The sequence below is a fragment of the Lampetra planeri genome, chromosome 27 (genome assembly GCF_965212315.1).
Source record: "Lampetra planeri chromosome 27, kcLamPlan1.2.h2, whole genome shotgun sequence".
In the NCBI taxonomy this organism is placed as follows: Eukaryota; Metazoa; Chordata; class Hyperoartia; order Petromyzontiformes; family Petromyzontidae; genus Lampetra; species Lampetra planeri.
This window is the reverse complement of record NC_136133.1, coordinates 7,224,667-7,244,017: the sequence shown is the minus strand read 5'-3', so window position 1 is coordinate 7,244,017 and position 19,351 is coordinate 7,224,667. Positions and strand designations below refer to the sequence as shown.

General features: G+C 48.1%; 1 protein-coding gene across 1 annotated transcript in view; it reads right to left on the bottom strand.

The window, feature by feature from the left end:
* Positions 1-19,037, bottom strand: part of LOC144727908 (uncharacterized) — a 37,047-nt gene extending 18,010 nt beyond the window's left edge. The window contains exons 1-2 of the mRNA XM_078607046.1: positions 19,005-19,037; positions 10,745-10,904 (exon numbers count right to left, since the gene is read on the bottom strand). Coding sequence (XP_078463172.1) covers positions 10,745-10,904; positions 19,005-19,037 — 193 coding nt within the window. The remainder of the gene's footprint in view (positions 1-10,744; positions 10,905-19,004) is intronic.
* Positions 19,038-19,351: the final 314 nt, after the last annotated feature.

Here is a 19,351-nt window from a genome sequence, read left to right as displayed (position 1 = left end):
TAGGCAGTTTGAGTAGCTTTGGATAAGACTTATGATCCAGCCCATACCCGAGCATGGAGTGTATTTGCTGTGCTTGGACGACATGACAACAGAATGATCCGTGCCAGGTGGGTCGCGGCGTTTATGTGTGCGGTGGGTCGGAGTAGCCAAAATGAATAAATTAATTACGATTTTGACTCCCATTTATTCGGGACCCTTAACTATTATCGGTATGTCGGTGCAAACCTCATGTTGTAACGCGCACACCTGTTTTCCCTCCGTTGCACCTGCTTAACTGTGCGCACCGCGTATTTTTCTCCTCTACATCGCTCCCTCCCCCCCATGAATACAAATGCAGCTGTCCCGGCTGTCAAATCTATGCAAGCGTGCACGTATGTGTGTGATCGATCCCTAACAACAACACAATTGTAAGCAGTGACAGTGGGAGGGCAACAATAACAGTAACAAACATAATGTGAAGGCGTGAAAAGTCCTTCCTATTAACGAAACGTGACGCGTTGCGAGCGAGTGCGTGTGGCAAGACCGTCTCCGCGGGTAGAGATGATTTCGGTCGGGTGTGAAAAATGGTCCACATCTTTCCGTCCGTGAACACTTATCAAGAACATAGCCATATAAAAAGGCATCGGTTATAGAAGCAGTCAGTTGGTCAGCCAGAGGCCATGCCATAGGCCAACGGATCAGATATTTAACCTCAACGTGGAGGTACTTGTGTCCTCTCTGGGAGACCAGAAAGGGCCCCAAAATGTCAAGGGCCACCAATTCATTCACCCGTGACACAACAATGGACTGTGACGGGATCTGCGGGCACTGGGCAGGGGATTTCCGACACGCACAATCGGCACAACCTTTAATCAGAAGGAGTGCAGTACATTGTTTTAATGCCGGGCCAGTAACAGTTCTTTTTCAACATCTCCAACGTTTTGTGAACACCCAGATGCACCAATTTATCGTGTATGGCTTTAGTAAGTTTTCCCCTAAGGACCATAGGTACGACCAAGGAATAACGCTGGGACTCCCCTTCCCACCGCATGAGGAGTCCCTCGTGCAGCACAACGGATGGGCGTCCCGCGGGGCATGGCCCACAATAAGCACGATGGCGCAATGTCAAGAGTGAGGTGTCATCAACCTCTAGCATAGCCCACGCATCATGGTCGAGATTCAAGACAGGATCGCGTGGCGACTGAGCGTCTTCCTCCTGCATTGTGCCGGCTGTCACAAGCACCGCGGGTGCACCGTCTTGCAAGGGATTACATCTCAATGCCCCCGAGGCACACGTGCACGCAACATGGGGCGGTAAGCGGAACAACGCGTCAGCGTTGACGTGCCGAGTGCTTTTCTGTGCACCACTGTGAATGAAAATCCCTGTAGGATTTCGAGCCATCTGGACAACTGGCCGGACGGCTGGTTGATGCGCATGGAGTACTGGAGGGAGGGCCGCATGGTCTGTGCGGACGACAAAGTCCCTTCCGTACAAATATGGACTATATAGCTGGATGAAATGGAACATGGCTAGTAACTCTCTGAATGTGACACAATAGCGCTGTTCAGCAGGAGATAGGACTCGACTGCCGTAAGCCACAACCTTTTCTGTGCCCTCGACAAGCTGGGAAAGGACTGCCCCGATGCCCATATTGCTGGCGTACGTATTCAATATGAATGGCCTGGTCAAATCGGGATATGCGAGAGGAGGGGCATCGGCAAGGGCAGCGTGGGGAGCGATGAAGGAATCCTTCTCAGCCTTATCCCACTGATATTTCTGGCCCTTAGCCGTGAGGGTGTGCAGTGGTTTACATTGGTAAACCACTGACCACCCTCACGGCCAAAATCCCTGACAAAACGCAGGTAGTATGAAACAAATCCGATGAAACTGCAGACTTCCGCCACAATTTTGGGCACCTGCCATGTGAGCACGCACGCGGTTTTCTCCGGATCCGTGGCAACACCGGCTGTGCTAACTATATTGCCCAAGTATTTAACCGATGTCTGAAGCAAAATACATTTCCGAGGTTTGAATTTCAACTTAGCTGCACGTACTTTCTCAAAGACCGAACGCAATCACTGTACAAGCCGTCAAATCTCCTCCTGCAGCAGTGAACTGACGCACCAGTGGATGCCGTCGGAACTTAGGGGCATCTTCAACCTTGGAAGTCGGCAGCTGCTGCTGCAGCACGGACCGATCGCCCGAAATGGAGTATGAGTGGAGCGTGGCTGCAGCCACCAAAATGGTAAGAAGGTCCAGCGCCCCAGTCACAGCGGCGGGAAGCGTGTCTTGGAATCCATTGAAAGTCGACGCAGTCATCTGCTCGAAGAGATGAGCGGCGGCTGACAAGAATCTCCCCAGGTGACTGGTGATGTCCAGCCAGCTCTGCGGAGGAGGCGGCTGGGCTGGACTCACCACACATTCTTGAGCCGACCGAAGCACGTCGTCGGAGCGGGCGCTCGGAGCCCCGGCAACTGGAGCTGTTGGAGGGATGACCGTCTTGCTTGGCGTCATCGCAGCTGCGAGATTTCTTCACTCTTGGTTCCCTGCAACCACCCCCCTCGCTCACACACACTCACGCTTTAATCCCCCTGCTCATCCCGAGTCCTCACGTGCTTCCATTTAACCTGCCGCCAGGCTGGCACCACTTGTCCTATTAGTCTCTTATCATCACCCCTCATCTCCCGTCTCCTAGGTGCCAACCTCCGGTCACAGCGTAGCAGCTGTTCGACCTCGGTTGCACCTGCTTCTTTCCTTAATTACTGGCGGTTTGTCTGTGCAAACCTCATGTTGCAACATGCACATTTGTTTGACCTCAGTTGCACCTGCTTCTCCACTTAACAAATAACTACTATCGGTTTGTAAGTGCAAACCTCATGTTGCGACGCGCACACCTGTTTGCCCTCCGTTTCACCCGCTTAACTGAGCGCACCACGTATTTCTCTCCTCAACACTGGTAAAGGCGATAAGGTAGGCTTACTGGTAGACACTTGAAGGTTGTTGGTTTATAAACTGAACTCTACTCGTGCTGAGCGTCATCTCTATCCTGTTGTCCATCGACAATGCAGTGATCATTGCTTGCAGTACTGGCTACGTTTGTTACACGCACCCTTGAGAATGATCTTCAGCTGGTTCTGATTCAGATACAGGCGGTGCAGATTCACCAAGCGGTCAAATACCCCCCCGGGGAGAGACGCAAATCCCTTAGAGCGCAGGAACCTCAGACACTCGCTCTCTACTGTTGTATGACGGCTCCAACAGAATGAATGTCCTCCAAAAACCAATGGCTAAATTTTATTCACCCATAAAATATGTGAGCAGATTGGCGTTGTGTAAACAAAAATAAAATGAATTATTAAAAGTATTTTTTCGAATCAGTGATGGATATAGGCCTTCCCATGTCGTTCCAGTCATGGGGTGTATTTGACCATATTTAACCACGCTGGTCGGGGGGGTGGGGATAAATGGGTGTCTCTGACCAATGTTGAAGAGTGCGTTAATGATCTAACTTTAGTCTGAACAGACTAAGGGAATGACAAAATTAAATACACAGAGCTGAATCTTAACTGAATATCCGTAAACAACCTTACACATTTTTATTTAAAGCTTTCGTGACTGCAGGGATTCATATTCTTGGTTCTTTCGGTAAAGTCACGTAGAAGGGAAATAAATATGTATATTATTTTATTATTTCCCTTCTACGTGACTTTAGCGAAAGAACCAAGAATATAACCTTACACATTTTCCAATGACACTGCATTCAAGTAAAAAACAATATCTGAAACTCGATGTTGCACGCACATACATTTACGTGCAATGCAGAAGGGCCGTCGCCATTATATATTTCCCATTAAGTGCTGTGTGGGTGCGTGTTGTGTTGAGTTTATTTTTGTTATCTGAGCTTGTGCACCATTGAGTGCAGCCGACACTGGCACACTGAGGTCTGGACCTGAGTCAAATGACATCCATTGGTGCTGGCACGTTCCATCAGCTTGTGAGTCTGTAGGAGCTGCAGCTTTTCTAAATGTAAATATTTCGATGCAAAATTAGACGTTATAATTCACGTATATTGCTTCATAGAAATTGCTTTTCGCGAGTTTTTTTCTTGGTGTAACCAAAAACAACTTTGGTCAAAAACACTACCTTAAGTATAGAAGTGTATATATATAAGTATGCGTGTTTGTGGATATGTACATACGTGTATATATATGAACATTTAAATGTGACGCCCGTATATTCTCCTCGTGGTTGCATGAATTTTTCTCTGGGTCCTCCGATTGTGCCTCTACATTGAGAATCAAAATGCTTTTAGTGTATTTGGATGCTCCAAATTTCCACTTGATAAGCCACTTTGTTGAGGTATCATTATGGCCAGGTCGCTTCTAACAATTGGTCATGGACGTGTAATGCGGGCGAAAGCGACCTTCCGGATGTGACGTCACGAGGAGGCGGAGCCAGGTGACGTGGGTTAAAGGTTGGGGTCCTTAAGCGGGTAAACCGGAAAGAGAAGTCAGTCGGGTTGTGAATGGAAAAGGGTGAGGCCACGAGGGCGAATGAGAGGAGGGGGGCACCGCTGGCGAGCGGGAGCCGACCCCAGAGTACAGCCAGGAAGGCTGTGTGTTAGAGGCAGCGGTGTGGCTGCAGAGAGTCGCAGGAGCGACGAAGAGAGAGAAGAGTACAGCCAGGAAGGCTGTGTGTTAGAGGCAGCGGTGTGGCTGCAGAGAGTCGCAGGAGCGACGAAGAGAGAGAGACAGCACGAGTCTGTCAGAGCGCTGCGGAGTAAGCAAGAGCGAGAAGAGCAGCAGCGATTACAGCCAAGGGGGCTGAGAGTGAGTAACAGCAGCGGAGCTGCTGTGGGGCTGCAAGAGCAACAAAGAACAGCAGCGGGGCTGCTGATGGTGACTGGAGTGACATCGGAACCAGCACTGAGAGAATAAGAGAGACAGCCGTGTGGGAATGCAGTACGGACCAAATAAAGGACACTGAGCCAGAGATCGTGGTCAAGTCTTTTATTACACTGGTGTCAGAAGTGAAACGGCTTGTCAAGACGGCTCGGAAGAAAGAATATTCCTGTGCCATCATCTGCTACATCATCCGACTTACGATTGAGACAGATGGCGCAGCTGGAGACCTGGAAAATCGTGCTGGCGAAACCGTGTGAGCTCACCACGCCGACGACGGCAGTGGGGAGAGCCGATGGTGGTCTGCAGGCCGACGCCTTGCCTGCGCTGCCAGCGCCATCTGCCACGCGGCACGAAGACGCCATCTTGGGCGTGGCAGGGGAGAAACGGCGGGAAGCCGCCATCTTGTCTTCACCGCGGCGGGGAGACGCCGCCATCTTCAACATCGCGGCGGAGAGGCAGCCTTGCGCTGCCATCTGGAGGTGCCGCGGGGAGAGCAGCCTGCTGTGAGCTGCTGTTTTGCGAGGGGGAGCTGCGAGGAGAGGACGACGACGCTACAGCTGCTGGGGCGGGAGCTCTCCCGTCCTGGCTCGGGTGCGTGACAACGGAGCAGTCAAGTCACCGAACGAGTTCTGCGAGACGACTCAAGTTGCCGCCCTGCCGTCCTCTTCTTGCTGCAGCCCCGGGCGGGTCGTAACGATACGCAACCGGCCTTTACACACACCTCACCCATCTTTCGAGGGCCGGGTGGGGGCGATTTTGTTTTCTCTCATGACTCGATTGTGCGGAGCGCGGTTCGGACTGTGGGTATGTGTGTGTAATAACGATGAACGCGCTATCTGCTTGTTGCTCGGTGTCAATTAAAGTGTGTACGTGTGTTGAGAATGGACGGAGAGTATGCTGTGCTTGCTGAGTGTTAAATTGTGTGTGTGCGCTGCGGTGTGGAGTTGTTATATTGATGGCGAAGTTAATTATTAACTCGGGAGCGTCGGGTATCTTGCGCTGTATCATCTCGTGGGTTACCTTGTGCGATGGGCTTAATTGAAAAATATATATATTTTTTTGGTGTATTGTGCTGCGAGGTGCTATGTGCGATGTGGTTGTTGCAAGAGAGAGAATATTTGTGTTGTTGCTGCAATGTTACGACTGGATTAATGGTGTGTTGGTTACCTGCAGATCGGTTTGCTATTGTGCTTAAATGTGCGCGTGTGATCGCGATATGCTGACTGTATGTGCTGTTACACCGTTCTGTACGGTTATGGGGTGCGATGCATTGATTGACTATTGGGATTGGGATGTTATTAATTGTGCGTACCTGTTTGGAAATTGGTAACAAATTCGAGGGGGACCCTATTATTTGGTCGTATGGATGTTATGTACACGCGATTTTGTGTATATTATGGGTAACGGCGCTTTGTGAGAGAGAGAGCGCGCTTTGAGGGTGCGTGATGACGCCGTTGTGGGTGTCTCAAAGGTTAATGCTAATGGGACCGTAATTGGCGCCAAGTTGCGTCGCGTATTCGGTTGGTCGCATGCAGCCACGAGTTGCTTTGCGAGTTGGGTTGTGTAACCAATGTGGTTGGTAAAATATTGGTTAAAAATTCCCCGATATGACTGCTGCGCGCAGCAAGCTGGGGCTGTGCGTCTATCGTTGTTGGGATTGTTACAATAAGACGGGGGAAGCAATTTGTGACCCCCAGCAAAGGGAAGCTGGGGTGCACGAATGGAGAAAACTGGCCACGTGTTCGCACGTTGGGCCGCCATTTTGCGCACACGCGGGGTATGGCGTCGATGCGCTTTGCAGAAAGGGCCGCCATTTTGAGTGCGCGCGAGATATTGCGCGAACGCGCTGGGCGAAGGGGGCCGCCATTTTGAGCGCGCGGGAAAAACCTCGGTGGGGCAAATATTCCATCTGTTATGCCTGCCATTGTTGATTGGGTGATGCACGAGTGGTGGTCACGTCGGCCTATGGCTGATGGCTGACCTGACAGCCCGGAGGCGAGACCTCCGTGGTATGTCTTAAACTAATGGGCCGTGTGCTCATATGGCTCGGGGAGTCATGGTTCAGTTGTGCGGAGGCAGACTGAACCTGGTGTGCGGGGGGCTCACGGGTTTTGGGTTAGGGCGTTATTGTCTCTATAAGAGAACATTACCCCGTAGGGGGGGTCGTTGATATCTGGCCTTGCCGAGGGATTGATCTTCCCTTGGCTATGAAGCGCATTTCAAAGATTGATGGAGCTCGTTGACGGGGTTGCAGTGGCAGACGTGTCTTATATATTTGGACGATATCATTGTCTTCAGCCGCACATTTGAGGAACATTTAACACGGCTGGAGACAGTGTTCACGAGGATGCGCTCTGCGAATTTAAAATTTAAACCAAAGAAATGCCACCTACTGCAACGGTCCGTCCGTTATCTGGGGCACATTGTGAGTGCTGAGGGGGTGTCCACGGATCCGGAAAAGACGGCGTGCGTCCGGGATTGGCCGACTCCGGCCACCGTGGGGGATGTTCGGCGGTTTTTGGGATTTGCCTCGTATTACCGAAGATTTGTGCCGGGTTTTGCGACGATTGCGAGGCCCTTGCATCTCCTTACGGGTAAAGGACGGAAATTTGTTTGGGGACAGCCGGAAGAGGCGGCCTTTCGGAGTCTGCGTGATCTATTGGCTACGGCTCCGACATTGGATTATCCCGATTTTGATCGCCCTTTCATTCTTGATACGGACGCGAGTGACACAGATAATGGGGCGGTATTATCACAGTCTAAAGGGGGCGTAGAGCGCGTCGTGGCGTATGGTAGCCGAGTCTTGTCGCCTGCGGAAACACGCTACTGTGTCACTCGTAGAGAACTTTTGGCGGTTGGTTTTTCCTACGGCAATTTCGACCGTACCTTTACGGTCGTTCTTTTATTGTGGGTACGGATCATGCGGCCTTGCAATATGCACTTAAAATGGACCAGCCATCGGGACAGTGGGCACGTTGGTTGGACACGCTACAGGCATTTTCCTTCCAAATTCAACATCGGAAGGGAGTGCGCCATGCGAACGCTGACGCACTTTCCAGATTACCAGGGCGCGCCCCTTGTAAATGTGCATCGGGGACGCATAGGTGTTCGCCGATTCTAAACCCCCCCTCAGCCGCTTACGTTGGCCGTCGAGAAGTCGGATACTCCGATGGAACCGGGACCGACTGACGGGGTTTTGAATCTGCCGCGGTCTGTCTGGATTCGGGAACAAATGATGGATGAGTTGTTGTTGTCCATGCGGAAGCGGTCTATGAGGGACAATGGGAGTCCGAGTACGGCTGTGGGGCCGCGAACCGCTCTCCGAGATGGTCTGCTTATGTGGCGAGAAGGGTTCCAGGAAAGCTGGCGTGTGGTGCTACCAACGTCCTCGCGATTCGAGTTGATGAGAACTCTCCATTGTGACACACTATTGCATTTAGGGGTGCAGAAGACTTTGTTGACGTTGCAACGTCATTATTTTTGGCAAGGCTGGTGTGTGTCCATCGCTGATGGGATAGTAAGGGAGGAGCATGGCCGAGTGCTGCTCATCCCCGAAATGGCACTAGCTGAGAGTATGGTAAATGGATGTTGCCGTGGGTTGACGACCACGGTGAGGGTTACGGCGAATTAAACGTTACCGCTGGGGAGCGTGGCTCTCTCCACGCGAGGGTGTGCGATTAGGGGTTGTTGGGTTGTTGAGAGTGACTGTGGGTACATGCTGTGTACGTCTGAGGCCTGTGCTGGTCCTCAAGGGAGGACTGCTGGTGGGTAAGAGCAGAAATTTTTTTGTTGTTGTTGTTTTCACGTGTAAATAATATTGTTGTTAAAATGTAAATACTGGGGCGTCCATCGCGGTTATTTGGGTAATTATTGGGGTTTTCTTAAGCGGCCCGGAATTACATCATCTCCACTACCCTGGGGCCGGGTGGCTGTCGTGTACGACATGCGGATGTGCGTTGTTGTGCTTTGTGCTGTTGTTGTTCTTGTTGTTATATTACATGCTTAGTGTCCTTTAAGGGGGAAGGTCGGTTCACCGCATTACGCTTTGGTATTGTTCAGCCGAGGTCGGCTGGGTTTTTTCTATGGGGGAGGGTGGTGTAATGCGGGCGAAAGCGACCTTCCGGATGTGACGTCACGAGGAGGCGGAGCCAGGTGACGTGGGTGAAAGGTTGGGGTCCTTAAGCGGGTAAACCGGAAAGAGAAGTCAGTCGGGTTGTGAATGGAAAAGGGTGAGGCCACGAGGGCGAATGAGAGGAGGGGGGCACCGCCGGCGAGCGGGAGCCGACCCCAGAGTACAGCCAGGAAGGCTGTGTGTTAGAGGCAGCGGTGTGGCTGCAGAGAGTCGCAGGAGCGACGAAGAGAGAGAAGAGTACAGCCAGGAAGGCTGTGTGTTAGAGGCAGCGGTGTGGCTGCAGAGAGTCGCAGGAGCGACGAAGAGAGAGAGACAGCACGAGTCTGTCAGAGCGCTGCGGAGTAAGCAAGAGCGAGAAGAGCAGCAGCGATTACAGCCAAGGGGGCTGAGAGTGAGTAACAGCAGCGGAGCTGCTGTGGGGCTGCAAGAGCGACAAAGAACAGCAGCGGGGCTGCTGATGGTGACTGGAGTGACATCGGAACCAGCACTGAGAGAATAAGAGAGACAGCCGTGTGGGAATGCAGTACGGACCAAATAAAGGACACTGAGCCAGAGATCGTGGTCAAGTCTTTTATTACAGACGTACACTGCCGCCAGCTGCTGCACCTGACGGGGCGGAAGACACTGTGCACATTACAGGGTCGGTACTTTTGGCCAGGCATGACCGCTGACGTGCACCGATGGGTCGCTACCTGCGTCGAATGTGCGCGGTGGAAGCAACCACCCCGGGTAAGCCCGGCGCCCCTACAGCCCATCACGGTGACCAGGGTCAACGAATTGGTTGCATTGTACATCCTGGGACCACTGTCGGTCACGCCACGGGGAAATAAATACTTGTTGGTTGGTGTCGAGTACTGCACGAGGTGGCCGATGGCGTGGGCCCTCCCAGAACAAACGGCAGAGACCTTCGCCAATGCCATCGTGGGGGGCTATGTCCTTGAAATGGGGGCACCGGAGTGGTTGCTCACGGAGCAGGGCAGGAATTTCTCCTCAGCTATTTTGACTTCTGCTCTATCCTGGGCACTTAAACGGTCCAAACATCTTCATATCATCCCAAGACCGATGGGATGGTGGAGCGGCTTAACTGCACCATAGCGGCCATACTGTCCCAAGTGGTGGAGAAAACCACTCCGACTGGGACCTCCACATTCCATCGGTCTTAGCGGCGTACAGGGTGGCCCCGCACGCAGCAACGGGGTTATCGCCGTTTTTCCTGATGTACGGACGGGATTCCGTTCCGCCTATTGAGGTGCAGCTGACGGACATTCGTGCAAGAGCCGACGCATGGCCTAAGGCACTAAAGGCCTCCCTCATTTATTTGAGAGAGGCCCACCAAGCAGCCGAGGCTGCATCGGCCACTAGCAAAGAGAGAAATATACGGATAGGGAGAGGATAGTGACAGCCAAGCCCTCTAAAATCGGGGCTGTCATTTGGAGTCGGATCCCTGTCGTTGCTGCTAAAGATTGCCACAATCATCACTGTCATCTCGCCGCCTTCGTCGCTGTTGTCATCACTTAATATTGCGCTGCTAGACGATAGTTGGCTTTCTTTGTTCAGTGCCGTCAGTGTCAGACATCTTGTGTTGTGTGTTGGCTAGCGACCAGTGCAGAGTTGCATATAACCGAGAGACAGCAGAGTGTGTAACATTGTAGGGTGTGTATTGTATAAAGTGTGCTCGGTGTTAATGATAGAACTGCCTCCAAGAACTGACGTCTCTAAGTTAGTCACTACACAAGTACAGCTCCTTCAGATTCACGAGGCGGTCAAACACCCTGGCGGGTAGAGCCTGTAGTTGGTTGGTGTTCAGATTCAAGACAGTCAGTTGAGTCAGTTTGTCAAACACCCCGGCAGGGAGAGCCGACAGTTGGTTCTCATACAACCACAGCTTCTGCAGATTCACCAGGCGGTCAAACACCCCGTCGAGAACGACCATCAGCCGATATCCAGACAAATACATGGATGTGGAAATTCACCAGCATGTTTCTTGATTGGGGTTCAGTATAACCCAACTTCCAGTCTCATATTCCACGAGCATTTGTTTTCATACTTCATATATTCGAGCCGTTTTGAATCAATTAAGACAATGCGTAATAGAAATATTAATCCATTGCGGGTTTCCTTCAGTTTATTCCCATTGTAATATCAATGCCAGGTCATGATATGAAGGATCGATTGGGAATTTTCAATCATCCCTGCTGGTAGAGCCGACGCTGGAATATCAGCTTGGTGCAAATGAAATCATACGATGAAACCTACACGTTCGTTATATTTCACGTGAAATAGGTTTACAGCAATGACTTGACTTTTATGCTCAGTGTAACAAAGCAACGCATTTTCATCAGTAACATTACATTTAGTTTGGATGCCGAAGTAGAAAATCGATATACATTAATATCTACAGGTGCATCAATATGCATGCATTTCCTCGAGTAGGTTTTCTATGTTTAATTCTTCGTAACTCGTCTTCTGACTTCATGATGCCATCAGACGGAATATGTTTCCACACTTAACCATTCTTAGTGATTCGTGAGGTGATGTTCCACGTTCAGCGGTTGCCGACACTGGAGAGAACACGAGGAGCTGATGGCTACGGCTGGAACTGCTGAGCTGGTGGCAAGTTCCTGAGACTCGTGTACTATAGTAGAGTCCGAATTATAAGGTTTGATAACACTTACGGGCTTTGACGAAGGTTCACTTTGACCAATGGACCGACGATCCACAATAAAATGACCCGGCTGTGTAAATCCACGACTTTTCCTTGGCTAAACAATGACGTCACAATCTCCTTAAGTGTGCATCGTTCGCACGGACTGCACGGGCTCATGGGTAAAACCTGGACCTGTGGAACGGTCTCGAGCTGTGATTTTGCAGCGCTAATCACGTAAGTTGGGTCAGATTGAGACGAACAACAGTGGGCAGAGCTGTCAACAGGTTGGTATACAACTTTAGTTCCTTTAGACTAACCAGCCGATCGAATCCGCCATGGATTCGATTGTCACACAGAATTAGGTAAATCACTGTCAAACACCCCTGCCGGCAGCTATGGGATTTCCACATTCCTATATCGGGATTCAGAACTTTAAACTTATATTATTGACCGTGTCCAGTATCCTTCTCGAATATTTGAACCGGGCATGGGCATCACCTCGGTCGACTCAGCCTTAACTGAGCGCTGTACCTGGAACATTGAGTTAGCATCATTACTGGGGTGGTAATGCGTGTGTGTGAGGGAGAGGAGATGTGGATTAAACGAGAATGATTCTATTTCGATGTAAAGCTTTCGTGACTGCAGGGATTCATCTTCTTGGTTCTTTCGGTAAAGTCACGTAGAAGGGAAGTAATAAAGTAATAAAAATAAAACATAATAAAACAATTCTCACGACGTTTCGGCCACAACGCAAGCAGCCGTCCTCAGGCGAAGAATGAAGCACATCCAAGCTTGGAGCGTATATTTAAGCTGGGTTAGAGGGGGGGAGGTGGGAAGAAGAGCGCCTAGACAAAATAATTTGCATATCAAGAGGAATTCAGCATATGGAAAATGCGTAGGAGGTGGGCGGGGGGGGTTCCAAATCAATACTATGCCCGTGCATTATGCAGGATTAGCAGCATCAAAGGGGGGGGGGAGGGGGGGTAGCATTAACAAAGGAAAGGAATGTTAATAGTATGTAGCTGCAGCTACTAAACAACCACGTAAAAAAACTAAAGTAAACTGCATAACAAACTAAAGTATAAACTACATAGCATCATCAGTATACTTACTATACTCTACAATAAGCTGAGTTACTAACAGTAAGTAATACATAAAAAATTCTACGTTGTAAAAAATTATATAATATGCTTCCATCTAAACTTTATTATCTTACATCACATTCGTCTATACCGTACTATATACTGCCATAGGCAAACCCAACATTAAATTACATACTGTATTGCTATAAACCACCCTATACCTTATACATTTTAATATAACACTATGTATTATTCTACCCACCCTAATGTGTATCGAAATGGTTTATTACGTCCTTCCAGTGATTGCTAAGCCAGAATCCATCTTCTCGGTTAAAATTGTCTCTGTGTTTGTATATGTGGATCGCCTCATGAACGAATCTCTCATGATAGCCAGATGGCTTGCAGAGAACCTCTGTCTTGGAGAAGTCAATGTCATGTGAGCCCACTGAGTTGTAACAGTGATCTGCCACGGCTGAGGTGTTTGTCCTACCGTGTTTCAGGTCAGCTTTATGTTCACGGATGCGGTCCGAGACATGTCGTTTGGTTTCCCCAATGTAACTGCTACCACAGAGGTAACTTAGTTTGTAGACACCAGGGTACTGTATGTCTGGAACCACATCTTTTACAGACGGTACCAGATCACGGATTTTATGTACTGTGTTGAATCGGACCTGGATCTTGTGTTTAATCAGGATTTTAGAGATCTTTTATGTGACCCCAGCAATGTAGGGTAAGGTGATGGTCTTGAAAGGCTCCTCAACAGGATCCTTCTTGGTGGTTGGAGTGATGGCTTTGCGGATTGTGTAGTCGGAGTAACCATTAGCCTTAAGAGCTTGGCGTACGTGTTTGAGTTCACTGGAAATGTGTTCATGGTCGGAGATGCATTGGGCTCTATGATATAGAGTCTTGATGAGGGAATTCTTCTGGGATGGATGGTGGTGGGAATCCGGTTTTAGATAAGCATCCGTGTGGGTGGCTTTCCTGTAGACAGAGTGGCTCATTGAACAATCAGGTCTCCTTTTGATTAGGACATCCAAAAAGGGTAGCTTGCCATCATTTTCGACTTCCATGGTGAATCTGATGGCTGGGTGTATGGAATTGATGTGGTCGAGAAATTGGTCTAGAGCAGGCCGGCCATGTGGCCAGATGACAAAAGTGTCGTCTACGTACCTCTTCCATAAGGTCGGGCGTAGAGTGGCAGTCTGGATGGCGTCCGTCTCAAATTTCTCCATGAAGATGTTGGCTACAACCGGAGATAGGGGGGAGCCCATTGGGGTGCCCTCAATTTGCTTGTAGAAGGTTCCATTCCAGGTGAAGTATGTATTGGTTAAGCAGTGTCTCACCAGGGGGGGTACCCCAGCATTCAGTCCTTGATGAACCAAGTCTTCAATGATTGCGATGGTGTCAGGCACAGGCACCTTGGTGAACAAGGAAACCACATCAAAACTGACAAGCAGGTCGTCTGGGGACAGGGCAATCCCCTTGATTGTCGATACCAGGTCAGTAGAGTTTAGTACTGCAGAGGTGGTTTTTCCAGTGAAAGGCCGTAGGAAAAACCACCTCTGCAGTACTAAACTCTACTGACCTGGTATCGACAATCAAGGGGATTGCCCTGTCCCCAGACGACCTGCTTGTCAGTTTTGATGTGGTTTCCTTGTTCACCAAGGTGCCTGTGCCTGACACCATCGCAATCATTGAAGACTTGGTTCATCAAAGACTGAATGCTGGGGTACCCCCCCTGGTGAGACACTGCTTAACCAATACATACTTCACCTGGAATGGAACCTTCTACAAGCAAATTGAGGGCACCCCAATGGGCTCCCCCCTATCTCCGGTTGTAGCCAACATCTTCATGGAGAAATTTGAGACAGACGCCATCCAGACTGCCACTCTATGCCCGACCTTATGGAAGAGGTACGTAGACGACACTTTTGTCATCTGGCCACATGGCCGGCCTGCTCTAGACCAATTTCTCGACCACATCAATTCCATACACCCAGCCATCAGATTCACCATGGAAGTCGAAAATGATGGCAAGCTACCCTTTTTGGATGTCCTAATCAAAAGGAGACCTGATGGTTCAATGAGCCACTCTGTCTACAGGAAAGCCACCCACACGAATGCTTATCTAAAACCGGATTCCCACCACCATCCATCCAAGAAGAATTCCCTCATCAAGACTCTATATCATAGAGCCCAATGCATCTTCGACCATGAACACATTTCCAGTGAACTCAAACACGTACGCCAAGCTCTTCAGGCTAATGGTTACTCCGACTACACAATCCGCAAAGCCATCACTCCAACCACCAAGAAGGATCCTGTTGAGGAGCCTTTCAAGACCATCACCTTACCCTACATTGCTGGGGTCACAAAAAAGATCTCTAAAATCCTGATTAAACACAAGATCCAGGTCCGATTCAACACAGTACATAAAATCCGTGATCTGGTACCGTCTGTAAAAGATGTGGTTCCAGACATACAGTACCCTGGTGTCTACAAACTAAGTTACCTCTGTGGTAGCAGTTACATTGGGGAAACCAAACGACATGTCTCGGACCGCATCCGTGAACATAAAGCTGACCTGAAACAAGGTAGGACAAACACCTCAGCCGTGGCAGATCACTGTTACAACTCAGTGGGCTCACATGACATTGACTTCTCCAAGACAGAGGTTCTCTGCAAGCCATCTGGCTATCATGAGAGATTCGTTCATGAGGCGATCCACATATACAAACACAGAGACAATTTTAACCGAGAAGATGGATTCTGGCTTAGCAATCACTGGAAGGACGTAATAAACCATTTCGATACACATTAGGGTGGGTAGAATAATACATAGTGTTATATTAAAATGTATAAGGTATAGGGTGGTTTATAGCAATACAGTATGTAATTTAATGTTGGGTTTGCCTATGGCAGTATATAGTACGGTATAGACGAATGTGATGTAAGATAATAAAAAACTTTAATCGCTCAGACAGCTACAGGCTTAGTGCGGCCTGGAAGCGTATTATTAAATAAGATGCATTACAATTCCTTATAAGGGAAACAAGCACTAACTGATTATTAATGTAGCATAATCACAATAGAACACATTCCAAATGATTACTAATCTACAACTCGCATCGTAACAATAGCCTTATTACTAATCAAGTATATAATTACAATAACCCCCCCCCCCTCAAATCTTTGCACCTGATGAGTTAATGAGTTAATAATGACGTCACCCTGCTGCTGCTCTATATAAGAACGGGAGACACAGCAGAGCCTCACCATTCTGGCGAATTGCCCGATGATGCTGGATGCAATTACCAGCGAAACGTCGTACTCAAATTGTAAATGTTGTGGTTTCACGCTTCAACACACCGGTGGGCTAAAGCAGTGAACTATTTGTCTTTTGTCAACGTGACACTTTTTTACTGATTGGCCGTGTCAGGTGGTGGAGGGTTACGACACATTTATAAATAACGCGATCTAAACCCAAAAATCGTTGATTATGAACAATATTGGTCGCGAAAGCCTACGTGTTAAACTAAGATAATAAAGTTTAGATGGAAGCATATTATATAATTTTTTACAACGTAGAATTTTTTATGTATTACTTACTGTTAGTAAATCAGCTTATTGTAGAGTATAGTAAGTATACTGATGATGCTATGTAGTTTATACTTTAGTTTGTTATGCAGTTTACTTTAGTTTTTTTTTTACGTGGTTGTTTAGTAGCTGCAGCTACATACTATTAACATTCCTTTCCTTTGTTAATGCTACCCCCCTCCCCCCCCCCTTTGATGCTGCTAATCCTGCATAATGCACGGGCATAGTATTGATTTGGAACCCCCCCCGCCCACCTCCTACGCATTTTCCATATGCTGAATTCCTCTTGATATGCAAATTATTTTGTCTAGGCGCTCTTCTTCCCACCTCCCCCCCTCTAACCCAGCTTAAATATACGCTCCAAGCTTGGATGTGCTTCATTCTTCGCCTGAGGACGGCTGCTTGCGTTGTGGCCGAAACGTCGTGAGAATTGTTTTATTATGTTTTATTTTTATTACTTTATTACTTCCCTTCTACGTGACTTTACCGAAAGAACCAAGAAGAGAATGATTCTGTCACAGTCCTTGTCTGCATCGTCACCGCTATGAACTATCACTGATTCCACTGATCCCCAGCCGCACCGATGTCTGTCGTGTCTACTCCTCACCTGTTTGACGTCACGTTTTGCTAAGTAAGCGCATATGCCATCACACGTGAAGCTCTGCACGCGTGACTTGCATTATTACAGTGTTAACAGAACGCAGTACAAAGCAATCGGGGCAGCTGAAGAGCATTCCAAGGAGCGCCTTTGACAACCTCAAGAGACTCACTCAAATATGGCTGTACAATAACGCATGAGACTGAGCCCTGCGCAGAGCTCTCATTCTCCTCGCCTCTCTATCAGCCTCCGCGTATTTCTCACAGCCTCCTCCTGATGATGATGAATGATAAAGTTTTCGAACCATTAGATTAAATATGAACATATGTAGAACGTTGTTTTTTTTCATGCCTCAGAGAAAGCAAGGATTGGTGGCTCAATGGTTAGCGCACTACGCTATGCACACGGTGACATGGGTTTGATCGTCAGCAACGGCGAACATCAGAAGCGAGTGATGATAATCTCTACTTCAGCAGAGTGAAGTTTGATGAAACCCCTACAATCGATGCAGTGCTTGTACCAGGCTAGGTGCACACACCTCCATGAATGTAACACACGATGCAAAAAGCGAACTCATCTCCCTGCAATGCTCTTCAACTGGTGGACAGTAGGTCCAGACATAACTAAATTTTTTGAGGGCTAAGTAGACTTAGGAGAGGCACAGAACTCGGAATCGCTGTTTTTGTAGAGCAGAGCGCTAACCGCTACACTCCCGGGCTTCCTTTAAATAATTATGCTTTAGCTATGTTGTTCACGTCATGTTACTGACTGGTACTATTTTACGTTGAAACTTGTAAAATGAACAGTTCACCATCCAGGCAATAGCTCAAGAAACCGGGCGTGGATTGCGGTGTTGCGATGTTAAAAAGGGGGTGTGGGATGCGATAACGTGGAGCGAGCTGGAACCATTCATCTGCGCTTCGGTGGAGGATTCTTGTGACAATATTCCAGTGGATTTAACGGAGCCCCAGAGACTCGCGTCTCCCTCTTCTGAATATCAATCACCCCGAGCTTGAGCTCTGAAATCCAATTGCTCTACAAATACAGGCTCTGCGTTTTGGGGTTGCAGATGATGCCCTGAGCATGCGAGTGATCCATTAAAACTCGACTGCGGCTGATGATGCCTTCTGTCTATCCGAGCCATTGGATCTCTGGTTATTTCATGGAGTCGATGGTTGATGCTCTCCATATCCGTCGCCTGATTATCGCGCGTGTGGCTCCAACTCCACCGCCAGTTGCGCTCCTGGAAATGCTCTTCAGCTGGTTCTGATTCAGATACAGGCTATGCAGATTCACCAGACCGTTAAACAGTCCCTCCGGAAGGGTATGCAGTCGGTTGCCACTCAGAGCCAGAATAGTTACTTGGGTCAGACTATCAAACACCCCAGCGGGTACTAATGTAGATATACAGATATGTTAATAAAAGCGACATAATTTAAAACGAGATTATTTAATGCGACCTTCAATCACTTTCATAGACGACGTTTTAGTTTCAGCAATCTCTATTTACTGTCATAGTTATCTGTATTTTGTACTAATCTCCATCCACAATCATAGCGACTTCCATTTCACTTCCATAGATATATTAGCTTAAAGCAACTTCCTTTAATTTTCATCCGCATATGACGTAAATATAAGTGCCTCGACTTGAATACAGATGTGTTCGTTAAATTGACCTTGATTCACATGTATTTATTAGACTGTCAAACACCCAAACGGGTAAATTTCGATTTAAAGCTTTCGTGACTGCAGGGATTCATCTTCTTGGTTCTTTCGGTAAAGTCAAGTAGAAGGGAAATAATAAAATAATACAAATAAACACATAATACAATAATTCTCACGACGTTTTGGCCACAACAGAAGCAGCCGTCCTCAGGTGAAGAACAGGTCTGTCGCGAAGACAGCGTCTGAAAGCGTCGTGAGAATTATTTTATTATGTTAAATTTTTATTATTTTATTATATCCCTTCTACGTGACTTTACCGAAAGAACCAAGAAGACCCAAACAGGTACTCATGGATTATGATAATGCGAGTGACCTGTCAGTTCAAAGTGGCCTCTTCACTTCTAGAGACTTCAGTTTAGTAGTGACCTCCATGCTATTTGCCCAAAGCGATCTCTCACCACTCTCATGGAAATATGTTGTTAATGAAAGCGAAATCCATTTACGTAAAGTTTTTAACTAGAGCCATTCTCTCTCATGCAGACATGGGGATTGACACAACCTGCATTCTCTATCATAAAGACTTCTGATCTAAAACAACTTAGACTTACTTCATATGAAAATTAACAGTTAACATGATTCCAGTTAAATTCCGTCGAGATCTGCCAGTTAAAATGATTTCATTTACATGCAAAGACATCTATGATTATAAGATACCTCAATTACTATCAAAGAGAGAAGTGTCAGAT